Source organism: Neoarius graeffei, chromosome 13 (assembly GCF_027579695.1).
Source record: "Neoarius graeffei isolate fNeoGra1 chromosome 13, fNeoGra1.pri, whole genome shotgun sequence".
In the NCBI taxonomy this organism is placed as follows: Eukaryota; Metazoa; Chordata; class Actinopteri; order Siluriformes; family Ariidae; genus Neoarius; species Neoarius graeffei.
In genome coordinates this window covers 40515664-40531532 of record NC_083581.1, presented here as the reverse complement: position 1 = coordinate 40531532, position 15869 = coordinate 40515664, and the positions used below count along the sequence as shown (strand labels likewise).

Sequence of the window (15869 nt, the reverse complement as noted above, 5' to 3'; positions counted from 1 at the left end):
GGAAACGAGATAATCAAGATGACTTTGTAACATGATGGCGAGATGATGTAATAACGCAAGGAAACGAGATAATCAAGATGACTTTGTAATATGATGGGCGAGGTGACATGGAATAACGCAAGGAAACGAGATAAGCAAGATGACTTTGTAACGTGATGGGCGAGGTGACATGTAATAGCGCAAGGAAACGAGATAATCAAGATGACTTTGTAATATGATGGGCGAGGTGACATGGAATAACGCAAGAAAACGAGATAATCAAGATGACTTTGTAGCATGATGGGCGAGGTGACCTGTAATAGCACAAGGAAACAAGATAATCAAGATGACTTTGTAATATGATGGGTGAGGTGACATGGAATAACGCAAGAAAACGAGATAAGCAAGATGACTTTGTAACGTGATGGGCGAGGTGACATGTAATAGCGCAAGGAAACGAGATAATCAAGATGACTTTGTAATATGATGGGCGAGGTGACATGGAATAACGCAAGAAAACGAGATAAGCAAGATGACTTTGTAACGTGATGGGCGAGGTGACATGTAATAGCGCAAGGAAACGAGATAATCAAGATGACTTTGTAACATGATGGCGAGATGATGTAATAACGCAAGGAAACGAGATAATCAAGATGACTTTGTAATATGATGGGCGAGGTGACATGGAATAACGCAAGGAAACGAGATAAGCAAGATGACTTTGTAACGTGATGGGCGAGGTGACATGTAATAGCGCAAGGAAACGAGATAAGCAAGATGACTTTGTAACATGATGGCGAGATGACGTAATAACGCAAGGAAACGAGATAATCAAGATGACTAACATGATGGGCGAGGTGACGTAATAGCGCAAGGAAACGAGATAATCAAGATGACTTTGTAACATGATGGCGAGATGACATGGAATAATGCAAGGAAACGAGATAATCAAGATTACTTTTAACATGATGGGCGAGGTGACATGTAATAGCACAAGGAAACAATCAAGATGACTTTGTAACATGATGGGCGAGATAACGTAATAACGCAAGGAAACGAGATAAGCAAGATGACTTTGTAACATGATGGCAAGATGACGTGTAATAACACAAGGAAATGAGATATTTAAGTCATGATGAAGGCAACGTAATGCAAGGAAATGAGATAATTATAGCAATTGGGTAATTCTGTGCCAAATCACCAGAAGGCTTCTGACTGACCATCTCAGTTTTGCTTCGTAATTTTTTATTTTGATGCCCTTGTAACGAATAACTGCTGTGCAAAATTTTAGGCCAATATCTCCACTAGTTTTGGAGATATTAAGCCTTCAAAAAGGGGGCGTGGCCCCATATTTAGCATAAAAACAAGTCTTACAATCAAACATCCATACAGGGTTCCCGCAGGTCCTTAAAAAGTCTTAAAAAGTCTTAAATACAACTTTCGGTTTTCAAGGCCTTAAAACGTCTTAAATTGTTTGGAATGACTGGAATTTTCGAAAGGGAGGTATTAAATTTAATATTGGACTGAACGAGTGAAATGTCTCCATCCGGTTTGGGGTATTTTTTTAACCGTAATTTTAAAAGTGACCAGCGTACCTTTTGGGGGCAGCATTGGTTCTGTGCATTCTGTAGAACAAGAACTAACGTTAGTAGGCTACTGGAGGAAGTGTGGAGGCGGTGTGGTGTGGTGAAGAGTGAGAGATGCGCAGGTAGCTTACGCAGGCGATAGAAAGCGTTGATAATTATGGGAAGATGTCTGTTTAACGACAAGTGGTTGGGGGATGACAAATACCCCCAAAATAAGGAGAAGAATCGTTTGCGATAAAAAGCACTGGATCGCACAAATGTGTTTAAAGCCGGTACCGCAGCGCTGGGGACACGCCCACTGGGAAACTGGCTTTTCACGGACACGAGGCGCGCGCTCCGGAGTGAAACGCAGGGGGGTTCGCGCATGCGCACAAGAGTCAGGTGGAAAATGGGACTTGTAGGACATAATACTAATAATAATAATGATTAGCATCAATTTTTTTTTACATAATTAACATTGTTTATTGTACTAAGTTTAATATAAATATATAAACCTTTATTTCAAAACTCAATTAAAAAGAACTCCAGAAAATACAATAATTCTAAATATAGTACAATATAAATAATTTGTACAAAAAGTTTTTTAGTTTTATTACTTACCATCTACAACAGTGTTTTTAAGATAAGAATATTAACAACCACTAATAATAATTAGTAGTAATAGTAATTATTATTATTGATTATTTATCATTACTACTTATGAATTAGTGATTAATAAGTACTAGGGATTATTAAATGTTATAAAATTAAGTTATTAAAAATTATTACAAATAATTATTAAAACGTAGTAATTGGTAGAATGCAAACATACTCATGGATTATAGATAATTTTTTAAAATAGTGAACATTGATATAAAATAACTATACTACTACTACTACTACTACTACTACTAATAATAATAATAATAAACAATAATACTACTAGTAATACTTGTTGGTAATGTTATTATTAATATTATTATTATCATCAGTTCAATTGTTATCAATGTTCAATATTAAAAACAAATTATCTATAATCCATGAATAATTGTTTGTATCACTACTACTAATAATAATTACTACTTTTTTAATAATAATTTTAACTAATCTTATAACTCAATTTTGTAGCATTTTGATAATCACTGCTTATTATTTATTAGTATAATTTAGTAGTTGATAATAATTACTACTTATTATTAAATTACATTTTGGTAATCACTGCTTATTAATTAATTAATAATACTGAATTATAATAATTGCTACTCTATTATTAATTAATATAGCTAATAAGTAGTGATTATTAAAATGTTATGAAATTGAGTTAATTTTTTTCATTATTATTAAAAAAGTAGTTATTATTATTATTATTATTAGTAGTAGTAGTAGTAATACAAACAATTATTCATGGATTATAGATAATAATTAATGATTATTTTTGAATAATGAACATTGATATAACAATTGCACTGATGATAATTAGTTTACAGTTATTGCAACACATTGATTAAGATTGATAATGGTTATGAAAGGTGGCAGTTGTTTTTCTGTGTTTAATGTAACGCTCTGAAGATTGTATGACTGCATGAACTGTTACCTGCTATAATGCAGAAGATACTTGAGAACTTCCTCAGCCAGCTGTGTACTGTACAACACTCAGACTGGTTTTGCTGTTGGACACAAAATCACACATCATCAAAGATGATCTTTGGGGATTGAAATAATGCCGGCTAAGGTTGTTCAGCTGGTTCTACTTGCCGTTTATTGTTTTGGTTTTTGAAATGATTCATGGTGTTTTCTCCAGTAAACCCCAGTCTTCTCCTTGCTGCTACAGTAGTTCTGCAGGCCCAAAACACACAACTTTGCTTCAGCTGTTTGCATGTCTAACAGTTGCCATTGATGCACCCTGTTGTTCACCAGTTGTGTGCATTCTTCTTAAAGTTAGTAAAAAAAAAACCTATTGCAGAAAACAGTTTTAAGTTGTCGTATTTATCATTTTCTTTGCCATGGTACAGTCTTAATTTTTCCATTTAGAGGTCTTGAAAAGGTCTTAAAAGTCTTTAAATTTGTACTTGAAAAACGTGCAGATACCCTGCCATAGTTTGATGGCTGATAACTTTTGAACTGTTCACACTAAATGGTTCAGATTTGCACACATGATTCTTTGATATAATAAGGCTCTGTACACAGAAGGAGAGATTTGTATGTGACATATTTGCAGATTTATGGCGTGCCAAATATGGCTTCCTGGAATGCGCATTTGTCAATGGTAGCACTTTTGGCTCTCTATATTTCCAGATTTAATGACCCCAGATGTCTGATTCTTTTTAATATACGAGACGTGTTACAGTACTATCAGGAAAACATGTTACATCTGTGACAAAAATTATACTTGTCTCATATATAGGCCCCTAAAAATGGAAAAAAGCTTGTCGCGTCTGTATTTTGAATGCTTATAGCAAAAATCTGACAAGGTCTACCAGAAAACACCTTAGATCAGTGAAAAGAGCAAAGTCGAATTGATATAGCTACCAAATATGAAGTTGGTGCTGTGAAGAAAACTATTTTATTCAAGCTGTTGAATATAGAAGGTTTTATGACATGCGAAAATGCCATTCACAAGGTTACATCACATGCTACATCATTGTATTTTGCCTTCTAAAAGGCAAAATACATTGTAATTGCACGGTTTCTTATTATTCTTTTCGTTCTTTTTGATTTTCCTTTGGCTTAAAACTCCTCCTAGGATTTTCATCCTAGTTAATGATCCATTATACAACCCCGATTCCAAAAAAGTTGGGACAAATTGTAAATAAAAACGGAATGCAATGATGTGGAGGTTTCAGAATTCCATATTTTATTCAGAATAGAACATAGATGACATCAAATGTTTAAACTGAGAAAATGTATCATTTAAAGAGAAAAATTAGGTGATTTTAAATTTCATGACAACAACACATCTCAAAAAAGTTGGGACAAGGGCATGTTTACCACTGTGAGACATCCCCTTTGGGTCATGCCACGTCAGTTCAACCAGGGCCTGCGCACTTAGGTCTCAAAAAATTCTGAAAAAATCACCAGATGTACCCATGTTACCTAGGAGAAGCGCTGTAAATTTATTTGAATGTAAGATGTATACTTTCCATGTTACAGCCAGTTTTACTGGGGGAGGAGGGTGTCGATTTTGTTCAGACTTTTTTTTTTTTTTTTGTCAAAGTTCACAAGCCCACAGCTCAAGAACTAAACCATGTAGGAGGCTCAAATTTTGCATGCTGGTACATAAATAGGAATCGTATGTAGAAAAACTGTCATTTTGGGTCTGGATGATCCTGCATGGTCACAGCACTCCCTCAAAATGATCAAAATTTTATTGGAGTTTTTGGCTGTGCTCTGTTTAGGCCTTCAGAAGACATATTTTTACCCAACACAGGCTCTTGATTTTTTCCCTTATTGAGATAAGTAGAAACACTCTCAAAAAAAGCAATAAACAGAAAGGAAACTCTATCAGTGTTTGAACAGAAGACCTCAAGTCTGACAAATCATTTTGGATGTCATTTTCAGAGCACCGTAACACCTTGTGGGAATGTGCGCGGATTTTTAAAATATTTTTTTTCTTTATTCTCCATGAGCCCTTCTTTTTAAAAACACCAATTTGGCTTGTCTTACTCGAATCTTTCTTTTTTATTTTCCACCCTGAACATGGGCAAAATGCACCATTGAGAGCAATATGTTTTCTATAACATTAATGTAAAGAGTAAATAACCAAAGGTCAATTTTGCCCTGACATGATCACCTGAGAGCGCCTGTGCAGGGGTGGAGGGATCCTTTTCAATTTCAATGATTCAGTGATTTTTCCCAATATTGAGAGTAACCACAGGTGCCTCTAAAATCACTGAATCATTGAAATTGAAAAGGATACCTCCACCCCTGCACAGGCGCTCTCAGGTGATCATGTCAGGGCAAAATTGGCCTTTGAAAATTGGAAAATGCAAGGTCTTCCCTGAAAGAGACGTCGTCTGGATGGGAGCATATGTTGCTCTAGAACCTGGATATACCTTTCAGCATTGATGGTGTCTTTCCAGATGTGTAAGCTGCCCATGCCACACGCACTAATAATATAAAATTTATTTTTAATAAAAATAAAGATAATGTTCTCTGGAAATATTCCTGAGCCCATTTTGTGATTTCCAATACAGAAGCATGCCTGTATGTGATGCAGTGGCGTCTAAGGGCCCGAAGATCACGGGCACCCGGTATGGTTTTCCGGCCTTGACCCTTACGCACAGAGATTCTTCCAGAGTCTCTGAATCTTTTGATGATATTATGCACTGTAGATGATGATATGTTCAAACTCTTTGCAATTTTACACTGTCGAACTCCTTTCTGATATTGCTCCACTATTTGTCGGTGCAGAATTAGGGGGATTGGTGATCCTCTTCCCATCTTTACTTCTGAGAGCCGCTGCCACTCCAAGATGCTCTTTTTATACCCAGTCATGCTAATGACCTATTGCCAGTTGGCCTAATGAGTTGCAATTTGGTCCTCCAGCTGTTCCTTTTTTGTCCCTTTAACTTTTCCAGCCTCTTATTGCCCCTGTCCCAACTTTTTTGAGATGTGTTGCTGTCATGAAATTTCAAATGAGCCAATATTTGGCATGAAATTTCAAAATGTCTCACTTTCAACATTTGATATGTTGTCTATATTCTATTGTGAATACAATATCAGTTTTTGAGATTTGTAAATTATTGCATTCCGTTTTTATTTACAACTTGTACTTTGTCCCAACTTTTTTGGAATCGGGGTTGTAGATTTCTGTTGGAGAGAGGTCAAGGATGTGTAGCTGACTTTAATTCGGTCAATATTAATGAGGTCAAGGACATTATGACATGAAATCACTTTGCGTGACCTGGTTTTACTTTGAGTGATAAAGTTCAGTGTACACTTTCACTAACCATACGATAGGGTAGCTCAGGCCGGGGAATGAGAAAAGCCTAATGTACTAATTACTCAGATAAATATTAATAGGCGAATTTTTGTCTTGAAGATAGACAGGTCACATGGAGTTCGCATATTCATCATTTATATAGCGGTATAAATGTATGTTCGTGGTTTATTGACTGATCAGCATTGACCTCATTTGAAGCTCCCTAATAAAGTGACATGTTTACATTTTTTAATTAATTTATTAATGAACAAAAATTTCAGAAAAAATTCTTTTGGAATGGAGGGTTGACACTTAATGTACCAGAGTAACAACTTGCTTAAATTGAATGTTTAACTTAATCAGTATGCATACATTTATATATCAAAATGAAACATATTTTTTAATAGCTTCTAAATACGTTAAATTAATTGCATGTTTATCAAAAATAGACCAAATTTCAAAACTTGTATACTTTAGTGATGGATCAGCTGCCCAGTACAAAAACCACAAAAACTGTACAAATCTGTTGCATCACCAGGAAGACTTTGGTATGACAGCTGAATGGCACTTTTTTGCTACTTCCCATGGAAAATCACCTTGTGACGGGATAGGTGGCACCATGAAGCGTTCTGCAGCGAGAGCCAGCTTACAGGCAGTTACTGCACAACACATACTGACACCACGAGATCTCTTTATGTGGGCAGAAAAAAACATAAAACACCATCCATTTCATTTGGATTGAAAAGGGGAAAGTAACAAGCAATGGAAAAGTTCTTTAGAAGAGACTTTCCAAGTCCTCAACAATACCAGGAACAAGGGACAACCACTCACTTGTTCCTGTCTCAGAGAGCCAGTTGCAGATCAGCAGAGTGTCTGGTGGACCAAGCTTCATTGTGGACATGAGTGGTACTCATCCCCAGGTTGTAGATGATGCTGTGAAAGAAGGTTACACCCTGTCAGACATGATCCCAGGAAAATATGTTGCATGTTTGTATGACCAGCAATGGTGGATTGGTAATATCTGTGCAATATCAGAGAAGGAACAGGATGTGCAAGTACAATTTATGCACCCTCATGGTCTTGCAAAGTCTTACAGTTGGCCTGTCTGTGAAGATTCTCAGTCATCCAGATCATAGTGACTGTGGGTGGTAAAAGAGAGCAACTGGACTTGCTTGAAGATTCTTGAAGACATTTCACCTCTCATCTGAAAGGCTTCTTCAGTTCTGTCTGACTGGTAGGGAGCATCAGGTATTTATCCTCTCATGGATGAAAAGCTCATCTAATGCCGCTTTTCCACTACAAACGCGGCTGAGTTGGGCTGAGCTGTGCCGTGCTGAGTCGGGCTGAGCGGGGCTGTTGGAGTTGCATTTCGACTACAACCGCGCTGAACCGTGCTGGCTGGAAGTGGGTGGACACATTGGGTGGAGTTAGCGAAAGTGGGTGGACGTCACGTGATGTCGTTAAGCAGCGCAAACAGTGACATCAGTGACCTTTTAAGCGGTAGTCTCACGACCCGGATAGTAAACAATAAACATGGAGGACATGGAGTCGTTAGTGTTGCTGGTCTTGGTGCTGTGGCTTGTTGTCACCGACAATGCGGACAGATACTGGCAAGAGCGTATAGATGAGGCGAGGCGCATAAGGCTTCAGAAATTCTCGTAATTCGTAATTCTTCTCCTTCCGGGTTTGCGGTGTTTACAGATCCCAGCGCGCTCGCGGGGCGTGTGTGGGCATGTGAGGACACTCCTCCTCACCAATCAGTGCACAGGGGAGTGTCTGCTCACGCCCCCAGCCTCACTCGGCACGGCTTGGCTCGCTTCAGCCCCACTCCAAAACGGTGCGAGTTTTAGGGGCTAAACAGGGCTGAAACGAGCTGAGTCGTGCTGGTTTTTGGTAGTCGAAACGCGAGCCGTGTCGGGCTGAAGCGAGCTGAAGTGAGCTGAAAAAGGGTAGTGGAAAAGGGCCATAAGGTGTCATTGAGTTTCCTGTTGGTGTGGGTCACTGGGGGCTGGTTGTGAACGGCCTCGAGAGTCGTTAGGATGATCAATGGATTGCCCGTTAGGGTGATCAATGGAATGCTGATTCTCTGGCCAAGTTTACATTAGACCGTATCTGTCTCGTTTTCTTCGCGGATGCACTGTCCGTTTACATTAAAACACCTGGAAATGCCGGGAAACGGGAATCCGCCAGGGTCCATGTATTCAATCCAGATCGTGTCTGGTCCGGTGCTGTGTAAACATTGAGAATACGCGGATACGCTGTGCTGAGCTCTAGCTGGCGTCGTCATTGGACAACGTCACTGTGACATCCACCTTCCTGATTCGCTGGCGTTGGTCATGTGACACGACTGCTGAAAAACGGCGCGGACTTCCGCCTTGTATCACCTTTCATTAAAGAGTATAAAAGTATGAAAATACTGCAAATACTGATGCAAATACTGCCCATTGTGTAGTTATGATTGTCTTTAGGCTTGCCATCCTTCCACTTGCAAGTGGTAAGTGACGCGCATGCCCGACATGCACTGAGATCACACACACAGCGGCTCAGTCCCAAATCACTGCTCGTGCGCTCCACTCGCGCACTCTGTGAGCTGCGCAGGGCCGGAGTGCGCACCCTCCAGAGGGCACTCGCTGTTCAGGGCGGAGTGATTTGGAGCGCAGGATGCCTGCGGAGCCGAGCGTATCCATGTATTGGCGTTGCTGTGTGCACACTAATCGTTTTAAAAACGTTAATCTGATGATCCGCTGATACGGTCTAATGTAAACCCCACCTCTCTGTCCTCCTGTGAGTCACTCAGTGCGTTTACATGCACATCCAAATCGAGCTACTGTCGGTAATCAAGCTAAGGGTCCCAGCAGGGGTGCCAGAGAAATCCAATCCTACATGCACACAAGGAAATCGAGCTATTGTGTGAGGTACATTGTGCACCCGAGCCACAGGTGGCGCTACACGCCCCATCGTGTTGGTACACTTCCGGTTGTCGTCATGAAGAAGAGGAGTGATTTCTACTTTACATTCACACCACATGCCATTGCCACCTGTTGGCTACAAACTGTCCTGCGCAGACCACTGTTTTGTAAGACAACTTATTTTGCACAATTGTATATTTTTCTAAAGTTCATTTTTTGCTTACAATTTAACTTATGTCTTAATAAACACACAAAAAGTTCAGTTGTTTGTTTTTTGTCTCCTTGTTCCTCCTGACCTCTTCTGCTGCTCGCTACTACTACTGTTGTCATGCCGACCGAGGCTGTTGTGTTTCCCGCTTGTGGTCTCGTCACTCGTCACTTCCGGAAGGGAAGTAAGTAGCTCGACAGGGTTACATGCACTAAGTAGCTCGGCTACAATCGCATAATCTAGGTCGCGTAGCTCGATTACGAGAAATCCAGTTCGGTTCGATTTCAGCCGAGCTAAGGTGTTTCCATGGCATTTAGAACTTCGATTTCAGTCGAGCTACGGCAGAAATTCGATTTTCTCTATGTGCATGTAAACGCACTCATTGACACCTTAGATGAGCTTTTCATCCATGAGAGGATAAATACCTGATGCTCCCTACCAGTCAGACGGAACTGAAGAAGCCTTTCGGATGAGAGGTGAAACGTCTTCAAGAATCTTCAAGCAAGTCCAGTTGCTCTCTTTTACCACCCACAGCTTACAGTTGGCCCAGAAGAAAAGATATCCGTTGGGTTCCACTGATACACATCATAAAGATCATAGATGCACCAATCACATCAACTGGTAGACAATATGTAGTTCCATCTGGTGTGGTGAAAGAAATTGACCAGTTATTCAAACGCTTCAAATAGACATGCTAAGTCTACATAAATAGAATTAAATTTTGTGTAATTGACTTTTGTGAGATTTTGTAAATCATTTATCATATTTACAAATATACTACATATAGTCGAGAATTTGAATTAATAATGATGTAGCATGTGATGTAACCTTGTGAATGACATTTTCGCATGTCATAAAACCTTCTATATTCAACAGCTTGAATAAAATAGTTTTCTTCACAGCACCAACTTCATATTTGGTAGATATATCAATTCGACTTTGCTCTTTTCACTGATCTAAGGTGTTTTCTGGTAGACCTTGTCAGATTTTTGCTATAAGCATTCAAAATACAGACGCGACAAGCTTTTTTTTCCATTTTTAGGGGCCTATATATGAGACAAGTATAATTTTTGTCACAGATGTAACATGTTTTCCTGATAATACTATAACACGTCTCGTATATTAAAAAGAATCAGACATCTGGGGTCATTAAATCTGGAAATATAGAGAGCCAAAAGTGCTACCATGGACAAATGCGCATTCCAGGAAGCCATATTTGGCACGCCATAAATCTGCAAATATGTCACATACAAATCTCTCCTTCTGTGTACAGAGCCTTATTATATCAAAGAATCATGTGTGCAAATCTGAACCATTTAGTGTGAACAGTTCAAAAGTTATCAGCCATCAAACTATGGATGTTTGATTGTAACAAGTTTTTATGCTAAATATGGGGCCACGCCCCCTTTTTGAAGGCTTAATATTTCTGAAACTAGTGGAGATATTGGCCTAAAATTTTGCACAGCAGTTATTAGTAACAAGGACATTAAAATAAAAAAAAAATCAGAACAAAATCTGAGATGGTCAGTCGGGAACTTTCTCTAAAATCTGGTGATTTGGCATGGAATTACTCCAATGTTTTAAAATAACGAGATGGCCACAAAATATTGATGCGCAAAAACAAGATAATTACGTTATGACCACAAGTTAATAACACGAGTAAATTAGGTAATTAAGTCACGGCGATGACGTAGTGACATGTTGGAATGAGATAATTAAGACAATGGTGATTATTTAATAACGCACAGGAGGAAGATAATTGAGTCATGGTGATGATCTGATAACGTGTCGGAACAAGATGACTAAATCATGACCACGAGCACATTTGGTAATTAAGTCACAACGATGACATAGTAACATGCTGGAATGAGATAATTAAGTCCTAGTGATGATTAATAATGCATGGGAATGTGATAAGTAAATAATTAATTAGTAGCTGCAACTTTGTAATATGAGGGAATGAGATCGCTCAGGAGTAGCCAGGACTTAGTTTACACATGGGAACGAGATAATTAATACTGCTGTACAGCTCCTAATACAGATTATGGATTAGATTTTTGCATGGATTAAAGTTTTCCGTCAGCTGAACTCTCCCAAGGCCAAATGTGAGGTCGGTGCTGATCCGAGGAGAATTAAAATGACGCGTGGTTGGGTAGAGATTGGGTTAGAACACTGATGTGTTGCAACACCATCAACTATCAGCAGGGTTTATTTAACTTTTTTGTTTTTGAGCCATGCTTTGTGTCGTTCATTTCCTATGTTTGATCATGTTTAAGCGTTCGCTGTCTATGGTGCGGCATTAAAAAAAGCATGCACTGTCAAAATTGGCAAAATACATTCCCATGTGCTTGGCGTGCTTGTGTCTGACCATTTCTGCTTTGTATTAAATTAAATCTTGCCAAAATGACTTGGTTCAAACCTGGACATAAAGAAATAGAGCATGTAAAAAAAAAAAACAACGAATAAATAAACCCCGGAAAGCCCGCTCCTCTGCTTCAGCCAGACTTGAAGACCCGACGGTGCAATGCTTGCAGACTGTCAGAAGTAATTAGACCTAAATTTATAACTAACAAATCAGCAGGCGCCCCAACAATTATTATTTTCGTTAGGCCAGTGTGTAAGGTATGTTAGAACCGTGCCTTATAGCCTACGTTATATCACAATTTAAAGGACGTTTGAGGAGTTGGAGGCTGCGAGCGCAATGATGTTCCGACATGCGCTAAACTTTATTCCCTGAAAATCATACACCAGCCTTCAATGCCCCAAACAGTCAAAATGTCTAGAAGACTACAGTTAAATAATAATCATAGCCTACTAATGCCGCTTTTCCACTACAAACGCGGCTGAGCCGTGCTGTGCTGAGTTGGGCTGAGTCGAGCTGAGTGGGGCTGTTGGAGTTGCATTTCGACTACAACCGCGCTGAACCGTGCTGGCTGGAAGTGGGTGGACACATTGGGTGGAGTTAGCGAAAGTGGGTGGACGTCAGGTGATGTCGTTAAGCAGCGCAAACAGTGACATCAGTGAGCTTTTAAGCGGTAGTCTCACGACCCGGATAGTAAACAATAAACATGGAGTCGTTAGTGTTGCTGGTCTTGGTTCTGTGGCTTGTTGTCACCGACAACGCCAACAAATACTGGCAAGAGCGTATAGATGAGGCGAGGCGCATAAGGCTTCAGAAATTCTCGTAATTCTTCTTCCGGGTTTGCGGTGTTTACAGATCCCAGCGTGCTCACGGGGCGTGTGTGGGCATGTGAGGACACTCCTCCTCACCAATCAGTGCACAGGGGAGTGTCTGCTCACGCCCCCAGCCTCACTCGGCTCGCTTTGGCTCGCTTCAGCCCCACTCCAAAACGGTGCGAGTTTTAGGGGCTAAGCAGGGCTGAAGCGAGCCGAGTCGTGCTGGTTTTTGGTAGTCGAAACGCGAGCCGTGTCGAGCTGAAAAAGGGTAGTGGAAAAGGGCCATATGTTAAATTACGTCACAACATCTGTTTCTGGCCTATGAAATGATGGAGGAAAATGAGAACGAACGCAAAGTAGATAGCAGCCAACTTCACGCGATCTTTTAGGGAACTTAACACTCGTGTTGGCCACAATATTTCTCTTAATAAAATCTTGAATTGTTTTTGAAGTTGTATTCAACACAAAGTAAGGTCAAATTATAATTTTAATTTAAGCGAAGATCCAAACTTTTTTCTATATTGACGTGGAGCACAGAGGAGCATGTCGTTCTGCTTTCGGTTTCGGCAGCATGGATGCGCTTTACATGAAAGAAGGCACTGATGTGTCTGCCATCGATAAAGATGTAAAAAACAAGTGGAGGTGGGTTTGGCTGTACGAAATAGGTGAAAACGGAAAGCCATTTAGTTCATGGTGCAAAAAACTAAACATTCCAGGCGCTTGCACGTGTGTGGTTTGCCACAAAAAAATAATATACGGAAGCAATGGAAAGAAAGTGCAATAAATTGAATATATTAATCCATTAATGAATTGATAATAAAGTTATCAGTTCTAAGTTAACCATTCTCAGAATTTCATCGAAATCCACCCATAACACCCCCCGTAAATTTTCAGTCAAATAATTTTTTTTTGCTTTAATCCATGTTTTTGGTGAAAATCTCTCCAGCACTACAGCGATGTAAATCAGCGTGAGCTGGATGCTGTATACTTCATTGAGTCTGCATGAACTTAATGACACAAGAGGAATAAAGCAGTCAGATGTGATTCATTTGAGATCTTGTTTGTCAGTGAGCCATGTGACTACACACCTGAATTCACCTGCTGTACCTGTTCGCAGGGTAAATAACTTCAGAGTGCCAGAGTCGCCTCTGTCAGCGAGGACACGCCCCTTGGTGGTGCAGCAGGGACTCTACAGGAGCCATGTACACGAACAATCGGAAGAGCGAGCCAAGGACCAGCGAGAAGAAATGCTGTGAGTGATGTATGGTAGACGCTCCACGTAGACAGATTTTTAAAAAAAAGTGTGTAATTGGTGATATGGTAACCTTCTGTGAGGACACATTTATTTAACGTTTTATGGAAGGAGTCTCCAGTGTCGGCCCTTTGGTAACGAGCTGTAATTATACCACAGCACTACGGTTGTTATTGTACCGTTTAGCAGTATGCAGTATTGTTTTTGTGGATTCGAGTTTTGCTAAAATCCCTGTTTTTGTCTCTGTGATTAAAGATGCAGCAGCAAAGTTGAGGAAATTAAAGAGGAAGAAACTTACTGTACATGTGTGTTACAAAAGCGTTTAGCTGTGCAGCAGGCCGACAGCTTGAAAAGGCCTTACTGTAAACTGATATCTGTGTGACAGGAAGTCAGAGAGCAAGGAATTACGCTGCAACCGAAAGCCTTCAGAAGCTTCAAGCACAGAATCCAGAGTGAATGACGTCGGATAGCAGGAAGTAAAGAATTTGTATTCAACATTTAATTATTCGGCAACCTCACATTTCAAAAGAATAAGCCAACCTTTGCCCGCGATCTAATTTGAAAGCGAATACGGATGCCTCATTGCCTGGGTAGCAGCTAAGTGGACTTTTGTAACGCGCAATAAGAACGTACAGGATGAAAAAACACATTTTCTGCTTTCATGCCTCAGAATGAAACATTAACACTGATAGGACAGCAGAATGCTCAGTGACCTTGACTTTAAGGAGATGATTAAACCTTTTGTAGTTAAAAATTAGATTTTTGAAGCAGTTTTAAGTGAAAACAGGAAGCATTGACCATATAAGGAAGATGGATAGAGAAAATATACAGACACATCCACAATGGAGGGGCGGCACGGTGGTGTAGTGGTTAGCGCTGTCGCCTCACCGCAAGAAGGTCCGGGTTCGAGCCCCGTCGCCGACGAGGGCCTTTCTGTGCGGAGTTTGCATGTTCTCCCGTGTCCGCGTGGGTTTCCTCCGGGTGCTCCGGTTTCCCCCACAGTCCAAAGACATGCAGGTTAGGTTAACTGGTGACTCTAAATTGAGCGTAGGTGTGAATGTGAGTGTGAATGGTTGTCTGTGTCTATGTGTCAGCCCTGTGATGACCTGGCGACTTGTCCAGGGTGTACCCCGCCTTTCGCCCGTAGTCAGCTGGGATAGGGTCCAGCTTGCCTGCGACCCTGTAGAACAGGATAAAGCGGCTAGAGATAATGAGATGAGATGAGGCACAATGGACTATTGGATGGATCCCGATGAATGAAACTAAAGTCCTGCCCACAGAAATATGCCGTTTCATGCGGAGATATGTCACGTTGCCGAAAATACTTGATAATTCCTATTCCACATCTTTAAAGAAAAGAGAATGATTAAATGGCCTAATGGTTAGAGAAGCAGCTTTGGGACCAAAAGGTTGCTGGCAGGCTTGTAGTATTCGAGTCTGACTCGTGCCCTAATTTTAAGGACTTGTGACTTGACTTGGACTTGAGCGCTGATGACTCGGACTCGTAAATTGGAGACGAGAACTCTGATTTTTTTTTTTCTTCATTTTTTGTAACATGCCATAATGATTTGGCATAAGATATTTATATCTATATTAATTTTTGTACTAATTTCGTGTAAGAGTGTCATACCTGTGCACCTTGGTGCGTGCATCAGATAGACTCTCGGGCATGATCCGAACAGCGCTCGGGCCAAGCGGACTCTCGTATGCGCTGTAAATGACTCGCACCTGCACAGGATTAAGGCGCAATCAGCGTGTCTATATAAAAACTGTGAAAACGCACTTACTTTGCGAAGTATTGAGTTGCATTGCAGACACATTACCGAGCCTTATTTCCTTGTTTGGTTTCCTGATCCCT

The 15869-nt window shown here is 40.2% G+C and overlaps 1 protein-coding gene across 3 annotated transcripts in view; it reads left to right on the top strand.

Moving 5' to 3' along the window:
• pfkfb2a (6-phosphofructo-2-kinase/fructose-2,6-biphosphatase 2a) overlaps positions 1-15869 on the top strand; it is a 73412-nt gene that overhangs the window by 1763 nt on the left and 55780 nt on the right. For 2 of the 3 annotated variants that reach the window (XM_060937721.1, XM_060937720.1), the window contains one exon: positions 13877-14011. The exons of the other annotated variant lie outside the window; for it this stretch is intronic. In XM_060937721.1, the coding sequence (XP_060793704.1) occupies positions 13960-14011 (52 nt within the window). In that variant the 5' untranslated portion in view covers positions 13877-13959. The remainder of the gene's footprint in view (positions 1-13876; positions 14012-15869) is intronic. 3 annotated transcript variants of the gene reach the window in all.